Below are 16600 nucleotides of genomic sequence, written 5' to 3'. Positions count from 1 at the left end.
ATATACACAAAGCACCTGAACTTCAGCATCAATGGTAGTAGGAATCTTGACTCTTTTTTGTTTTTGAGACAGAGTCTTGCTCTGTAGCCCAGGCTGGAGTGCAGTGGTGCGATCTCAGCTCACTGCGACCTCCACCTCCCGGGGTCAAGCGATTCCTCCTTCTCAACCTCCCGAGTAGCTGGGACTACAGGCATGCCCCACCACACCTAATTTTTGTATTTTTAGTAGATACGGGGTTTCACCACATCGGTTAGGCTGGTCTCAAACTCCTGACCTTATGATCCACTCACCTCGGCCTCCCAAAATTCTGGGATTACAGGCGTGAGCCACCGCGCCCGGCCAGGTATCTTTACTTTCTATCAGATAAAGTAGTCAGAGATCCCACTGGGATGCCAGAAAGACAAGGCCCCTTACTCTGGCAGCAAGCACTTTTCCACCTACCACTACTGACAGTGGCTCCTGTGGCCAAGGCAGGAGTTCTAGCCCTATCAAGTGATCCTCAAGAAGAGGGGTGAGTACCTGTGAGAAACTAGGACCTCCTTAGGTGGAGATCCTGGTGCCAATTTCCTTCATTTATACATGCATGCAAGCACACACATGCTCAATTAACACCATTATGACCAGACATTATTATTCTAGGTACTGGTTACATTAGTGAACAAGACAACATGCCTACCCAGTGGAGTTAACCTTCTAGTAGATGAGGAAACTCCCTCCCCTAAATAAACAAATAACAACAATGTATAAGAGATAAGTGCTCTGAAGTGCCAGGGAATATTGCCAGGAGCCCAGGGAGGGAGGGGAAGTTTCAGGAAATGACTGAGAAGGGAAACAGGGCTAAAACCTGGAATTAGTAAATGTGCTGGGAAGTCATGGTAGGATTGGAGGGAGTGACCCGATGAAACTATGTAGCAAAAAGGATCATGCTGGTTATTATGTTGAGAATAAACAGCCAAGAGTGGAAACTGACACCAGGTAAGCAGCTCCTGCAATAATTCAGGGAAGAGATGATAATGACTTGAACTAGGTGAGCAGCAGTGTGGCAGTGAAAAGTGGCTGATTGAGGAAGTATGTTGAAGGCCAGGTGCAGTGGCTCATGCCTGTAATCCTAGCACTTTGGGAAGCCGAGGCGGGCGGATTACCTGAGGTCAGGAGTTCAAGACCAGCCTGGGCAACAAGCAAAACCCCATCTCTATTAAAAATACAAAAATTAGCCAGGCGTGGTGGCGCACGCCTGTAATCCCAGTTACTCGGGAGGCTGAGGCAGGAGAATCGCTTGAGCCCAGGAGGCAGAGGTTGCAGTGAGCTGAGATTACGCCACTGCACTCCAGCCTGGATGACAGAGCAAGACTCCGTCTCAAAAACAGAACAAAATAAAACAAAACAACAACAAAAAGAAGTATGTTGAAGACAGAACTGAACAGGATTTGCTGGATTTCATGTCAGAAAAAGTCAAAAATAATGCCAAGCTTTTAGTCCAATTAACTGGGTAATTAACGGTAGCGTTTATTGAGATGATTACCATGGGAAAAACTAGAGGGAAAATAAGAATTCAGTTTTAGATGTGTTAAGCTTGAGATGACTCTCAGCCAAGTACAGATGTTGACAGCTGAATATAGAAGTCTGGACTTCAGTGGGGCAACTGAGGCCTAAAGATAGAGATTAAGTCATTGGATATAAATAACACAGATGGCATTTTTTTTTTTTTTTTTTTTGAGACAAAATCTCACTCTGTCACCCAGGCTGGCGTGCAGTGGTACAATCTTGGCTCACTGCAACCTTCGCTTCCCGGGTTCAAGCGATTCTCCTGCCTCAGCTTCTCAAGTAGCTGGGATTACAGACACCTGCCACCACGCCCAGCTGATTTCTGTATTTTTATATTTTTAGTAGAGACAGGGTTTCTCCATGTTGGCCAGGCTGGTCTCAAATTCCTGACCTCAGGTGATCTGCCCTTAGCCTCCCCAAGTGCTGGGATTACAGGCATGAGCCACCATGCCTGGCCTTAAATAGTACAGATGGCATTTTAAGAAACTTTAGGCATCTAGGCCAGGCTCAGTGGCTCACGCCTGTAATCCCAACACTTTGGGAGGCTGAGGCGGGCAGAACTCGAGGTCAGGAGATAGAGACCATCGTGGCTAACACGGTGAAACCCCGTCTCTACTAAAAATACAAAAAAAACCAGCCAGGCATGGTAGCGGGCACCTGTAGTCCCAGCTACTCAGGAGGCTGAGGCAGGAGAATGGCATAAACCTGGGAGGCGGAGCTTGCAGTGAGCTGAGATTGGGCCACTGCACTCCAGCCTGGGCAACAGAGAGAGACTCTGTCTCAAAAAAAAAAAAAAGAAAAGAAAGAAACTTCACGCACTCTATCATTTAGAAGTCGGGAAGAACAGAATCTAGCAAGTGCCCAAAGTTGGGATAATGTGTAGAACATCGCTGTTATAACAAGCTGGTCTAGAGTCAAGGAGTTTTGTCACTTACTAGCTGGATAAATTTGAGAAAAAGCAACCTCTTGGCACCTCAGGTGCCAACTTTGCACGATTGATAGTAGAATGACATATGTGAAGATGTGTGCTAACTGCCTAGCATTGTGCTTGGCATACAGTGACAATGTTATGTACATTTCAGAGAAATAGAGGCTCAGTGCTCTGAAGGGAAAAAGAACCCCAAGCAGAAGCAGCAGCAGGTGCCTGGAAATACCCTATGAGGATGGCAGCCTATAACCAGTGCATGGGTGATTGCCCAGTCCAGGAGAATTGTGGGGACAGATAAATTTAAAAGAATGCATAGGTTATATAGGTTGGTGTGTCTGGAACAGCTTTCTGGGTTAAACTGTTCCTTCCACCATTTCTTAAGAGAAAACTCAAAAACAGGCCAATCACGCCTAGACACTGAACCAATATAAACAAATGACTGTGTTCTAGGGACAAAAATAGCACAGAGTTAAAAAAACAAAAACACTGCGACACTTAAATACTTACACTGACTTTGGCATATATGTGCCTGTAGTATAATTCTTTGTATAATATCAGGAAGACAGCATCTGAAAGAGATGGCAGAGGGGGGTACTTCACTATCCATAAAACTGGGGTATCCTGGCAGCTTTAGCTCTTTGGTGGGGAGGAATAAAGGTAATTTTGAAGACTAAACAACATCTAAATTGCTATGCATATGCCCCAAGAATACATGCAATGAGAAAATCCACTTCTCATTTGACTCCATCAATCTCAATCTCCGTCGATGAAATTAAGATCTCATTCAGATCTATTTCCCTTCGCCATTTAGAGACTTCTGCCCTCCAAGTGCATAAATAAACCAGCACACAAGAGTAATTAGAAGAGCGTGGTAGTGCGCACGCACAGTCCCAGCTAACCGGCAGGCTAAAGTGGGAGGATCGCTTGAGCCCAGGAGGCAGAGGTTGCAGTCAGCCATGATCACAGTACACTCCAGCCTGGGCAACACAGTGAGATCCCCGTGTCAAAAAAAAAAAAAAAAAAAGAAAGAAGAAAGGAAGAAAGAAAATATTAATTTCAGAATGTTGTTTGTTTGAAGACAGAGTCTCGTTCTGTTGCCAAGGTTGGAGTGCAGTGGTATTATCATGGCTCACTGCAGCCTTGACCTCCAGGGCTCAAGTGATCCTTCCACCTCAGCCTCCCGAGTAGGTGGGACTACAAGCATGTACCACCATTCCTGGATAATTTTTCAAAAAAAAATTTTTCTTTTTAGGCTGTGCGTGGTGGCTCAAGCCTGTAATCCCAGCACTTTGGGAGGCCGAGACGGGCGGATCACGAGGTCAGGAGATTGAGACCATCCTGGCTAACATGATGAAACCCTGTCTCTACTAAAAAAATACAAAAAAACTAGCCGGGCGTGGTTGCGGGCGGCTGTAGTCCCAGCTACTCTGGAGGCCGAGGCAGGAGAATGGCGTAAACCCGGGAGGCCGAACTTGCAGTGAGCCGACATCCGGCCACTGCACTCCAGCCTGGGCGACGGAGCGAGACTCCATCTCAAAAAAAAAAATTTTTTTTTGTAGAGAAGGGGGTCTCCCTATGTTGCTCAGGCTGGTCTCAATCTCCCTGCCTCAAGTAACCCTCCCACCTCAGCTTCCCAAAGTGCCAGAATTACAGCCATGAGCCACAACACCCAGCCACAGAATGAGTTTTGAACTCATTCTGTGTTTAGTCAATTAAGGGTAAATGTTCAGGCCAGGCGCGGTGGTTCATGCCTGTGATCCCAGCACTTTGGGAGGCTGAGGCGGGTGGATCATTTGAGGTCAGGAGTTCAAAACTAGCCTGGCCAACATGGTGAAACACCATCTCTACTAAAAATACAAAAATTAGCCGGCGCCTGTAATTCCAGCTACTCAGGAGGCTGAGGCAGGAGAATTACTTGAGCCTGGGAGGCAGAGGTTGCAGTGAGCAGAGACCATACCACTGCACTCCAGCCTGAGCAACACAGCAAGACTTCCTAACTCCGTCTTAGGGAGTAAAAAAAAAAAAAAAGGAGTAAGTGTTCAAAAAACGTTCAAAAAACAAAATAAATGAGAGACTTGTACACTGAAAACACAAAACATTGGTGAACACAACCAAAGACCTAAATAAACCAAAGACATCCCATGTCCATGGACTGGAGGACTTAATACTGTTTTTTGTGTGTTTCTTGTTTTTTTTGGGGGGGACGGAGTCTTGCTCTATTGCCCAGGCTGGAGTGCAGTGGCCCAATCTCAGCTCACTGCAAGCTCTGCCTCCCGAATGGCTGGGATTACAGGCGCCCATGACCACACCCAGCTAATTTTTTTATATTTTTAGTAGAGACGGGGTTTCACCATGTTAACCAGGATGGTCTCCATCTCCTGACCTCGTGATCCACCCACCTTGGCCTCCCAAAGTGCTGGAATTACAGACGTGAGCCACTGCGCCTGGACTGGAGGACTTAATACTGTTAGGATGGCAGTAGAGTCCCCAAAGTGATCTTCAGATTCTAGGCAATTCCTCTCAAAATCCCAGCTGGCTGCTTTGCAGAAATTGACAGGTCTATCCTAAAATTAATAAGGAAATTCAAGACACCCAGAATAGTCAAAACAACCTTGAAAAAAAAAAGAACAAAGTTGGAGGACTTACAATTCCCAATTTCAAAACTTACAAAAACACAATAATCAAGACAATGTGGCTGGGCACAGTGGCTCATGCCTGTAATCTCAGAACTTTGGGAAGATCACTTGAGGTCAGGAGTTCAAGATCAGCCAGGTCAACAAAGGTGTGACCCCATATCTACAAAAAATTTTTAAAAATTAGCTGGGCAGGCCGGGTGCAGTGGCTCATGCCTATAATCCCAGCACTTTGGGAGGCTGAGGTGGGTGGACTGCCTGACGTCAGGAGTTTAAGACCAGCCTGGCCAACATGGTAAAACCCCGTCTCTACTAAAAGTACAAAAATTAGCTGGGCATGGTGGCAGGAGCCTGTAATTCCAGCTACTCGGGAGGCTGAGGTAGGAGAATTGCTTGAACCCAGGAGAATCGCTTAAACCCGGGAGGTGGAGGTTGCAGTGAGCCGAGATTGCGCCACTGCACTTCAGCCTGGGCGACACAGCGAGACTGCATCTAAAAAAAAAAAAATTGGTGCTACGGTAGCTGAGTATCCACAAGCAAAATCATGAAGTTGGATTTGCCTACCTCACCCATATATAAAGGACAGAATCTAAAAAAGTGAAAGGTGGGAGGCTAGAGAGCTTATTCCAGAGTGACTGTCATGACCCCCAAATTACAGAGGGAAATAGAAACAAGTCAGTACAAAGATCTAAACTTCACCACATATGAGAGATCTCTGTCCCCTCTTAAATCATCCAGCCTTCAAGAAATTATTTTACTAAGGCCGTACTATCTACCAAGCACAGGGGGAAACAAAACGGTGAGCAAAACAGACACAGACCCTCTTGAGCTTCCTGTCTAATGACTCTCGGCCATTGGATTCCACTCAGTGCACAAGATATAAAGAGCTCACACCTACCATTGCCAACCTGTGGAGCAATGGCTTCAGCCTCGGGCCAAGGTGTATTCTTGAAGAATCTTTCAGTCAGCTTGGTCCAGCTAAAAAATCAAGCAAAAAAATCTCTAAAATTCCAAAAGGACTGGAGAATGCCAATCCTAACATTTTACAGATGAAGACCCAGGCTTAGAAAGGAGAAGATATCAAATAAACAGAGCTGAGGCCAGAGCCCTTCAAGTCCACAACTGTCCTCAACCCAACTCCACACTTCAATCTTTCTCAACACAAGAAAATAATATTTTTGTATCAGTTAGGGACCCATCAAGCTTTTCAGGATAATCTCCTGCCTCTGTATCATTAACTATAGCCATATTTAATTGCTTGCTGTTTCCTGACATGAGAACTACGTTTCTGGCCACCATTCTTCAACACATAGCGTTTCCATCTCCTGGAGCATATCCAAACATCTCCAAACACAGAAGCAAATCAGTCTGCTGCAGTCCAAGGCCACAGCAGACCTACAGCATCCAATTTAAACACTCCTGCCTATCCAATCCAAACACTGCTACTTGACAAACCTGCAACAGGTTGTTTAATTTTCTTCTCCTGATCCCCTCAGCAGCTATTAATACTTTCCTCCAATCTCCTCAAGCCCCACCCCTCCTGCTTCTCTGGCTCTTTTAGTCCAACATATAAATATGCTCAAGTTCCCCTGAAAAACACCGAACAGGCCAGGCATGATGGCTCACGCCTGTAATCTCATCATTTTGGGAGGCCAATATAGGGGGATCGCTTGAACCCAGGAATTCAAGACAAGCCTGGACAATATGGGAAGGCTCTGTCTCTATGGGATGGGGGTTGGGGAGAAACACAGAAATAGAACAGAAAAGAAACACTGAAACAGGCCAGGCATGCTGGCTCACACCAGTAATCCCAACACTGGGAGGCTGAGGCGGGTGGATCACTTGAGGTTAGGAGTTCAAGACCAGCCTGACCAACATGGTGAAGCCTCGTCTCCACTAAAAATACAAAATTAGCCAGGCATGGTGGTGCACGCCTATAACCCTAACTAGCTGGGAGGCTGAGACAGGAGAATCGCTTGGAGCCAGGAGGCAGAGGTTGCAGTGAGCTGAGATCGTGCCATTGCACTCTAGACTGGGCAACAAAAGCGAAACCCCGTCTCAAAAAACAAACAAACAAAAAACACAGAAACAAAACACAAAGCTTCTAAATGGCCCTTCGTGTCCCCTATACTTACCAATTCCCCTTTCTCACCTCACTGCTCTCTGGCTGTTGCTTCCATCACTCTACTGACATTGACCTTGCTAAGGTTACCAAGGCCCTCCAAGTTACCAAATTCAACTGGCTTTTTTCTCATCTGGACCTCACTAAAACATTTGGTGATACTCTCTTCCTCAAAGTTTCTTCTGCAGACTTTTTGGTTCCTGTGACATTTCTTTGCCAATCTACTATCTACTTTTCACTTTTCTTTCTGCTTCCTTTACTAGACCCTTTCTTTGCCTGCCCACCCATCCCTAAAGAAACGTTTCCGAAGGCACCAGCATTTCTTCACTACGTTCCCCTAGAGAAAGACTCACAAGATGCTTGGTTTCAGCTATCATCTATATCTGCTGGCACTGCCCAATGCAGTAGCCACTAGCTACCTGTGGCTACTACATAAGCAAAGAGTTAAACTTGTATTTCAGTTAGTTGTCATTTAAGTTTAAAAACCAACACTTAACTCAGTTATTGGAAAACTTTTAGGTCTATTCGGAATTACTCTAGTATTTGAATCTACTTTTCCAGTCATAAACTCTATGAAATCTAAATATGAATCAAGTATTTCTGATACACACTCGATTTAGGAAACTTAGTATAAAGAAAAAAAGGGTAAATAGCCCCTTAATTTTTAAATACTGTATACATACAGAAATAATATTTTAAATAAATCTCCACTTCACTTAGCTGAAAAATTAAAATTACATTCACGTCTAGCTATATTGCTATTCAACATCACTGGTCCATTTCTTAATTTTATTTTTAGAGAGGGTCTCGCTCTGTTGCGCAGCTCACTGCAGCCTCACATCAGCTCACTGCAGCCTCAACGTCCCAGGTTCAAGTGATCCTCCCACCTCAGTCTCCCAACCAGCTGGGACTATAGGCATGCGCCACTATGCCCCAGCTAAGTTTTGTAGGCACTGGTTTATATGCTTCTAATCAGAAAAGACCTGGGGAATAAAGAAACACACATCAGCACACTTGCCTTTCAGGTTACCCACCTGGCCCTCTCCCACCTGTCCTTTCCTTTCTTTCATTCGTGTTCTAAAGCTTTTTAATAAACTTTCACTCCTGCTTTCAAACTTGCCTCCCTCTCTTCTTCTGCCTTGTGCCCCTCAGTCGAATTCCTTCTTGTGAGGAGGCAAGAACTGAGGCTGCTGGAGACCCGTACAGATATGGATTCATCATTGGTAGCATGTTTTGATGTTGTGTCACTTGAACACCTTCAGCTGCTAACCTCTTTTGGTGCCCCATGACTTGGATCCATTTGCTAGTGGTGAGAGACCTCAAAGCCACACCTTCTTCGGCTGGAGGTGTTCAACCTCTGAATAAGTTTTCTCCCTTTCTCTCTCCTGCTTACTAACGAACCCCCAGAACAATTCTTCTCAGTCATAAGTGACTCTTCCCCCTGGCTGATTTCTCAGCTCAACCTAATGGGTGGCAGGGGTGGGAAGGACCTTGGGGTCCACACCAAGTAGAACTTAGGCTCAGGAGAGTGGCAAGGGTGAAGCCTAAAACCATGCAATGCCCCAGGTTTCCTCTGCTTTTCAACTACAATCAGCTCTTTCAAAACAACAAAAAAAGAAAACACATGTCAGAGATCCTATTCATTGATCCAATAGGCCTTTGGCTATTTGCTTTCTCTCCCCCATCCTTCTGACTTGCTTAAATTCTATTTCCTTGGCGAAGTCACTCCTGACTATCCCAGCTTCGACTGATCTATCTTATCTCTAATGCCCATTACACAATGGCAGCCCCTCAAAACCTGCAGAGTTCAGCTTGCTCTGATATGCATTGAAGGGCTGCATAGCACAGTTTAGAAATTAGGCTCTGGTACCAGACACTGCAGGTTCAAATCTCAGCACATCCATTAAACTAGCTACATGACTTATTTCTGTGCTGTCTCCTCATCTGTAAAATGACAAAAACCCCTACTTCATGGGGTTACTGTGAAGGGTAAATGAGTTAAAAAACAGGAAGAACACACTGAACATTGACAGATCTATCCTGGTAATAAAAATAAACGCTAATCAGCCGGGTATGGTGGCTCACACCTGTATTCCCAGCACTTTGGGAGGCCGAGGTGGGCGGATCACAAGGTCAGGAGATCAAGACCACCCTTGCTAACACGGTGAAACCCCATCTCTACTAAAAATACAAAAAATTAGCCGGTGAAACCTCATCTCTACTAAAAATACAAAAAATTTGCCGGACGTGGTGGCGGGTGCCTGTAGTCCTAGCTACTCGGAAGGCTGAGGCAGAACGGTGAGAACCTGGGAGGCGGAGCTTGTAGTGAGCTGAGATCAAGCCACTGCACTCCAGCCTGGGCGTCAGTGCGAGACTCCATCTCAAAAAAAATAAACAAATAAAATAAACACTAATTACTATTATTATAATTGTTAATAGTGATACTATTTTAGGCTTTGTACAAATTTCTGAGGATATAAAGTCCAACAGGCCGGGCACGGTGGCTCATGCTTATAATCCTAGCACTTTGGGAGGCCGAAGGGGGTGCATCACTTGAGGTCAGAAGTTCAAAACCAGCCTGTCCAACATGAAACCCCATCTCTAATAAAAATACAAAAATTAGGCCAGGCGTGGTGGCTCACACCTGTAATCCCAGCGCTTTGGGAGGCTGAGGCGGGTGGATCACTTCAGGTCAGGAGTTTGACACCAGCCTGGCCAACATGATGAAATTCTGTATCTACTAAAAATACAAAAAAAATTAGCCAGGTGTGGTGGCACACGCCTGTAGTCCCAACTACTCGGGAAGCTGAGGCTGGAGAATCACTTGAACCCGGGAGGTAGAGGTAGCAGTGAGCCGAGATCTTGCCACTGCACTCCAGCCTGGGCAACAGAACGACACTCCGTCTCAAAAAATAATAAACAAACACATAAATAAAGTAAAGTCTAACAAAATAAAACGTCCCTAGCCGCAAGGACTCACAAAGACCACCACCCCAAGCACTGTTTACAAAGTGCTTGCCCCATCTGTAGGAACTATAATAGCAGGCCAGTCCCACCCAGAAAGAGGGCCTTTCAGCCAGTAGTCCATACCTGTTCTCATAGATGTCCTGGATCTCATACACCTTCTGGTCAATGACATCGCTGGAGACACGACTGGCCTGTAGCTCATACACTTTCTGGTCAATCAAATCTGAGACAGTTTTGTGGAAATACTGGATAAAGTTTTTGATCACCTCAGGGATCACCTGATAGGTTTGCTGTTCATACTGACGTTCATAAGCAAGGTCCTGCTTTGGATCTCCTGGAGGTTGGATAAAACAAACACAGAGTGCTTTCAAACCCACATATATGATAGAACGAAATGGCAAGACCGTCCCAGAAACTAAACTCAGGTCTGAGTAAAATCCCCTTTTGAACACTCAGAGATACAAGCATCTCAAGTCACTCCCAATCTCATTGTCCCTGTTTCTTCAAAAATATTACCACGACTTAAAGTTATTTTTCACTTATCATGTTTTGCACCCTTTTCCCAAGTCTAGGAAGTCAGGAATCTTGTCTGTCTTGTACTCAGATGTACCTGCAAGGCCTAGAAAAGTATGAGTTGGAGGGGAGAGAGGCAAGACTGTTGGAAGGTAAGTGGTAACAGGTATTTAATATTTCTTGAATGAATAACTGTCACCTTCTAAATATATGACTTGTGGCAAGTTAGTACTAAATCTCCATGCTATATTTTCTCTTCTTATTTTGTTTTTTTTTTGAGACAGTCTCACTTTTCCCCTAGGCTGGAGTGCAGTGGCATAATCTCCGCTCATTGCAAGCTCCGCCTCCTGGGTTCAAGCCATTTTCCTGCCTCAGCCTTTCCAGCAGCTGGGACTATAGGCGACCGCCACCATGTCCGGGTAATTTTTTTTTTTTTTTGTATTTTTAGTGGAGATGGGGTTTCACCGTGTTAGCCAGGATGGTCTAGATCTCCTGACCTCGTGTTCTGCCCATCTCCGCCTCCTAAAGTGCTGAGATGACAGGCGTGAGCCACCACACCCGGCCTATTTTCTCTTCTTTAGGAGACAACAATAACGTACAGAACCGCTGTAAGAATTAAACAAAATATTGCACACAACGTACTTAGAACAATGGATAACACTGACTACTAAGTCCATTCACTATAACGTTTCTGGAAACCTCAGACACCTCCCAAAAGATTTCATCCGGGCTTGGTTTGAATTACTTAAATTTTTCACATCAAGATTTTCTTCCTTGGGCCAGGCGCAGTGGCTCACGCCTGTAATCCCAGCACTTTGGGAGGCTGGGGCGGGAGGATCACCTGAGGTCAGGAGTTTGAGACTAGTCTGGACAACACGGCGAAATCTCGTCTCTACTAAAAAAAAAAGGAAAAAATTAGCCGGGAATGGTGGTGGGTGCCTGTAATCCTAGCTACTCGGAGGCTGAGACAACAGAACTGCTTGAATCCGGAAGGAGGAGGTTGCAATGAGCAGAGATCGCACCACTACACTCCAGCCCCGGAGGGGGGAAAGAGGGAGACTCCATCTCAAAAAAAAAAAAAAGGTTTTCTTTTTTGGCTAATAGTTTACACAAGAAAACCATAGCCAGGTAAGTAATCCTTCTCTTCCGAGACTGAAGTGAACTATGATAAAAAGCCTGGTTTATTAGGCTTTATATAACCCCACGCACTGGCAGGTAATGAGTGACTCCAAACCTGGACCATCAAAGAGCAATTTTTTTTTTTTTTTTTTTTTTTTTGAGACGGAGTCTTGCTCTGCCGCCCAGGCTGGAGTGCAGTGGCCGGATCTCAGTTCACTGCAAGCTCCGCCTCCCGGGTTCACGCCATTCTCCTGTCTCAGCCTCCCGAGTAGCTGGGACTACAGGCGCTCGCCTCGTCGCCCGGCTAGTTTTTTGTATTTTTTAGTAGAGATGGGGTTTCACCGTATTAGCCAAGATGGTCTCGATCTCCTAACCCCGTGATCCGCCCGTCTCGGCCTCCCAAAGTGCTGGGATTACAGGCTTGAGCCACCACGCCCGGCCTCAAAGAGCAATTTTTAACAAGTGCCTGTCAGAGCTGTTTCTAAGACATTCCAAAGGAACTGATCCCTACGAGTACTCAGCCAGCCTAAGTCGTGGTCTTACCTGTGTGCATATCATAGTCGCCCGGATAAGCGTAGGGGTCATAAGCCGCCTAGAAGGAGAGAGACAGTCAGGAACAGTCGCCAACTCGTGAATTCAAAACGCTCATCCTAGAGTCTAGATGCCAAGCAAAGAGCTAAGGATACAGAGGCGGATAAGACACTGTGCCTGCCTTTGAGGAACTCACACGCCTTAGAGAAAAGGAACAGTAAACAATGACAATACATTACGGGTGCAAAGGACAAGACGCTGTGGGAATCAGCGAGATTTGACCTGACGGAGCCCAGATCAAAAAAACTCAGGTGCAGAAACACAGAAATGTCTAACAAGCCTTGGTCTCCGGTCTTAGAATGGGGAAGGACAAGTGAACCGGACACGCGAAGTGGGCGGGCAGAGCCAGGGTTGTCTAGGGGCCGGGAACAGAGGGAGCAGCCTGAGGGCCGCACGGCAGGTAGGCCGGAGCTGGCCGCGGCCCAGAAGCTGCCTCGCGCCGGGACCCACATCCAGAAGTCCCACAGATCTCCCCGGCGTGAAACTCACCGCGCGCTTAGGGCGACCTTACCTCAGACTCATAATCATCAGCGGGATACGACATGGCTACCAAGCTCACGAGCACCGCCGGAAAGAGCTAAATGAGCTGCCCGCGCCTGCGTCCTGAGGCCGGAAGTTCGGCCCCCCCCCCCCGGGGGCCTGCCGGGAAACCGGAAGCCTTTCCGAGGCCGCTGGCCATCTGAGACAGCCATATCAAGAAGGAAGAGGTTCTGGGCTCGGTGACTCACGCCTGTAATCTCAGCACTTTGGGAGGTCGAGGCGGGCGGATCACCTGAGGCTGAGGTCGGGGGTTCGAGACCAGCCTGACCAATGTGGGGGAAACCCCCGTCTCTACTAAAAATACAAAATTAGCCGGGCGTGGTGGCGCATGCCGGTAATCCCACTTACTCGGGAGGCTGAGGCAGGAGAGTTGCTTGAACCCGGGAGGCGGAGGTTGCTTTGAGCCGAGATCTCGCCATTGCACTCCAGCCTGGGCAACAAGAGCCAAAACTCCGTCTAAAAATAATAATAATGAGAGGATTACAAGTAGCCTGAATTCTCTTGTCTTCAAATAGAGGCTTCTCAAAGAAGGTGAATCTGTGATACTGGTGTAGATTCAGATATAAAGACACATATTTGGGGTAAAGGAGGGGCAAAGTTACAGAAACTAGAAAGAATACCACACAAAAGATGGCCGGCTTCTCGCGTGAAGGGAGATTCGGATACCGGGGGCCTGATGGATTTAGTTGTAAGCGGTTTGCCTGCAGCGAGTAAATTATTCAAACGTTCAGACTTAACAAGACTAAATTTACTGGGGATAAAAGTTGAGATTTGGCCGGGCGCGATGGCTCATGCCTGTAATCTCAACACTTTGGGAGGCCCAGGCGTGTGGATCACCTGAGGTCAGGAGTTCGAGACCAGCCTGGCCAAAATGTCGAAACCCCGTCTCTAGTAAAAATACAAAAATTAGCCGAGAGTGGTAGCTTCCGCCTGTAATCCCAGCTACCCAGGAGGCTGAAGCAGGAGAATCGGTGGAACCCGGGAGGCAGAGACTGTAGTGAGCCGAGATCGTGCCACTGCACTCTAGCCTGGGCGACAGAGCAAGACTCAGTCTAAAAAAAAAAAAAAATTGAGATTTGGTCCTATGCAGTAAGAGGGCATGGAAAAGAGGAGCCACCCAACTTTGGACATTAAAGTTGGAGCAGGCAAAGATGAGGCCAGCTGTGTCGCAAAGCCTGGGACAGGGGCAGCTCTTGAGTACACCTGGTTCGAGTCTGGGGAAAACCCTCAAAGTAGAGATGGGGTTATAAAACAAACCAATAAAAACCGGTGTATGAGTCAAGGAGGGACCTTAGTTTAGCCATCTGCCCATATACAACACCTAGTGGAAATCCAAGTTCCAGTCCCTACTCTGCCACTGATTTGCTGTGTGACCAGGACTCTATGGGTCCCTTTGTCACGCTGCCCTCCTCGCTTTTCCCGCTGAGGCACACTCCACCTCTGGGATTTTGCACTCACTGTTATCCAAGTCTAGAATCGAATGCAGCGGTGCCCCCACTCCCATTCCCTTCCCCATCAGATATCTGCGTGGCATCTTCAGGTGTCTGCTCTGATGCCATTCACTCAACATCCTATTTAGAATTGCAATGCCCGGGCCGGGCACGGTGGCTCAAGCCTGTAATCCCAGCACTTTGGGAGGCCGAGACGGGTGGATCGCGAGGTCAGGAGATCGAGACCATCCTGGCTAACACGGCGAAACCCCGTCTCTACTAAAAAATAGAAAAAACTAGCCGGGCGAGTTGGCGGGCGCCTGTAGTCCCAGCTACTCGGGAGGCTGAGGCAGGAGAATGGCGTAAACCCGGGAGGCGGAGCTTGCAGTGAGCTGAGATCCGGCCACTGCACTCCAGCCTGGGCGACTGCGAGACTCCATCTCAAAAAAAAAAAGAATTGCAATGCCCGGCCCCAACTCCCTATGTTGCGTTTCTTGCTTTCTCTTTCTTCCTTGCGCTGTCACCAGAAGTGATACAAATTTGGAAATAATGCAGCTTAAGCTTTACAGACCTTCGATTTGGTTCAGGGAGGGTCCCCAACAGTGTCCTCATGGTCCTTTGCTTTTGTAAAATTTGTGAAATATTTTTATTGCGGAAACCACCTTTGCAAAAATTATAACAGTGAGAAAATAATGACAGTGAAAGAGATCTGATCTAACCAACCCTCATCTTCCATTTAATCTCCAGACTGCCCTTAATCATTCCTGGCTCAAACCAAGCTAACTTTGGGAGACATTTAGTTTCTTTTTTTTTTTTTTTTTTTTTGAGACAGTCTGGCTCTGTCCTCCAGGCTGGAGTGCAGTGGCGCCATCTCGGCTCACTGCAAGCTCCGCCTCCTGGGTTCACGCCATTCTCCTGTCTCAGCCTCCGGAGGAGCTGGGACTACAGGCGCCGGCCACCACGCCCGGCTAATTTTTTTTTGTATTTTTAGTAGAGACGGGGTTTCACCGTGTTCGCCAGGATGGTCTTGATCTCCTGACCTCGTGATCCGCCCGTCTCAGCCTCCCAAAGTGCTGGGATTACAGGCGTGAGCCACCGCGCCCGGCCAGTTTCTAGTTTAAATGATGATGACCACTGGCTGGGCGCGGTGGCTCAGGCCTGTAATGCCAGCACTTTGGGAGGCCGAGGTGGGTGGATCACGAGGTCAAGAGTTTGAGACCAGACTGACCAATATAGTGAAACCCCGCCTCTACTAAAAAAAAAAAAAATACAAAAACTAGCTGGGCCTAGTGGCACGCACCTGTAATCCCAGCTATTTGGGAGGCTGGGGCAGGAGAATCGCTTGATCCCGGGAGGCGGAGGTTGTAGTGAGCCGAGATCGCACCACTGCATTCCAGCCTAGGCTACACAGTGAGACTCTGTCTCAAAAAATAAATACATACATAAAATAAATAAATGATAATAACCTTTCTCCAAGTCCTGGCGCTGTGGCTCACACCTGTAATCCCAGCACTTCAGGAGGCCAAGGCAGATGGATCACCTGAGGTCGGGAGTTTGAGACCAGCCTGGGCAACATAGTGAAACCTCATCTCTACTAGAAATACAAAATTAGCCGGGCATGGTGGCATATGCCTGTAGTCCCAGCTACAGGCTGAGGCAGGAGAATCACTTGAACTCAGGAGGCGGAGGTTCTAGCGAGCTGAGGTTGCACCACTGCACTCCAGCCTGGGCCACAAGAGCAAAACTCCGCCTCAAAAGAAAAAAAAAAGAAAAGAAAGAAAAAAAAGAAATTACCTGAAATCCTTGGCCGGGCGTGGTGGCTCAAGCCTGTAATCCCAGCACTTTGGGAGGCCAAGACGGGCGGATCACGAGGTCAGGAGATCGAGACCCTCCTGGCTAACACGGTGAAACCCCGTCTCTACTAAAAAATACAAAAAACTAGCCGGGCGAGGTGGCGGGCGCCTGTAGCCCCAGGTACTCGGGAGGCTGAGGCAGGAGAATGGCGTAAACCCGGGAGGCGGAGCTTGCAGTGAGCTGAGATCCGGCCACTGCACTCCAGCCTGGGCGACAGAGCGAGACTCCGTCTCAAAAAAAAAAAAAAAGAAATCTTATAGCCCATATATGACAGGAATTTGATACAGGTTGCTCCAATTTGACAACAATTCTCAAAATGTTCATGACATTTGAAAAGGAGTTGTGAAGTCAGAAGATT

The 16600-nt window shown here is 47.1% G+C and overlaps 1 protein-coding gene across 2 annotated transcripts in view; it reads right to left on the bottom strand.

Annotated features, from left to right (window-relative positions):
* EIF3L (eukaryotic translation initiation factor 3 subunit L) overlaps positions 1–13761 on the bottom strand; it is a 45318-nt gene extending 31557 nt beyond the window's left edge. Inside the window, exons 1-5 of one of the 2 annotated variants that reach the window (XM_033189020.1) lie at positions 12930–13761; positions 12371–12419; positions 10319–10529; positions 6005–6084; positions 2981–3042 (exon numbers count right to left, since the gene is read on the bottom strand). In XM_033189020.1, the coding sequence (XP_033044911.1) occupies positions 2981–3042; positions 6005–6084; positions 10319–10529; positions 12371–12419; positions 12930–12962 (435 nt within the window). In that variant the 5' untranslated portion in view covers positions 12963–13761. Of the gene's footprint in view, positions 1–2980; positions 3043–6004; positions 6085–10318; positions 10530–12370; positions 12420–12929 lie in introns of those variants that run through there. The other variant, XM_033189028.1, reaches the window with a different exon arrangement.
* Between the last annotated feature and the right edge of the window lie 2839 nt (positions 13762–16600).

This window comes from Trachypithecus francoisi, unplaced genomic scaffold (assembly GCF_009764315.1).
Source record: "Trachypithecus francoisi isolate TF-2019V2 unplaced genomic scaffold, Tfra_2.0 Contig01580, whole genome shotgun sequence".
Lineage (NCBI taxonomy): Eukaryota > Metazoa > Chordata > Mammalia > Primates > Cercopithecidae > Trachypithecus > Trachypithecus francoisi.
The sequence above is the reverse complement of the archived record's forward strand: the minus strand, read 5'-3'. Positions and strand labels throughout refer to the sequence as shown.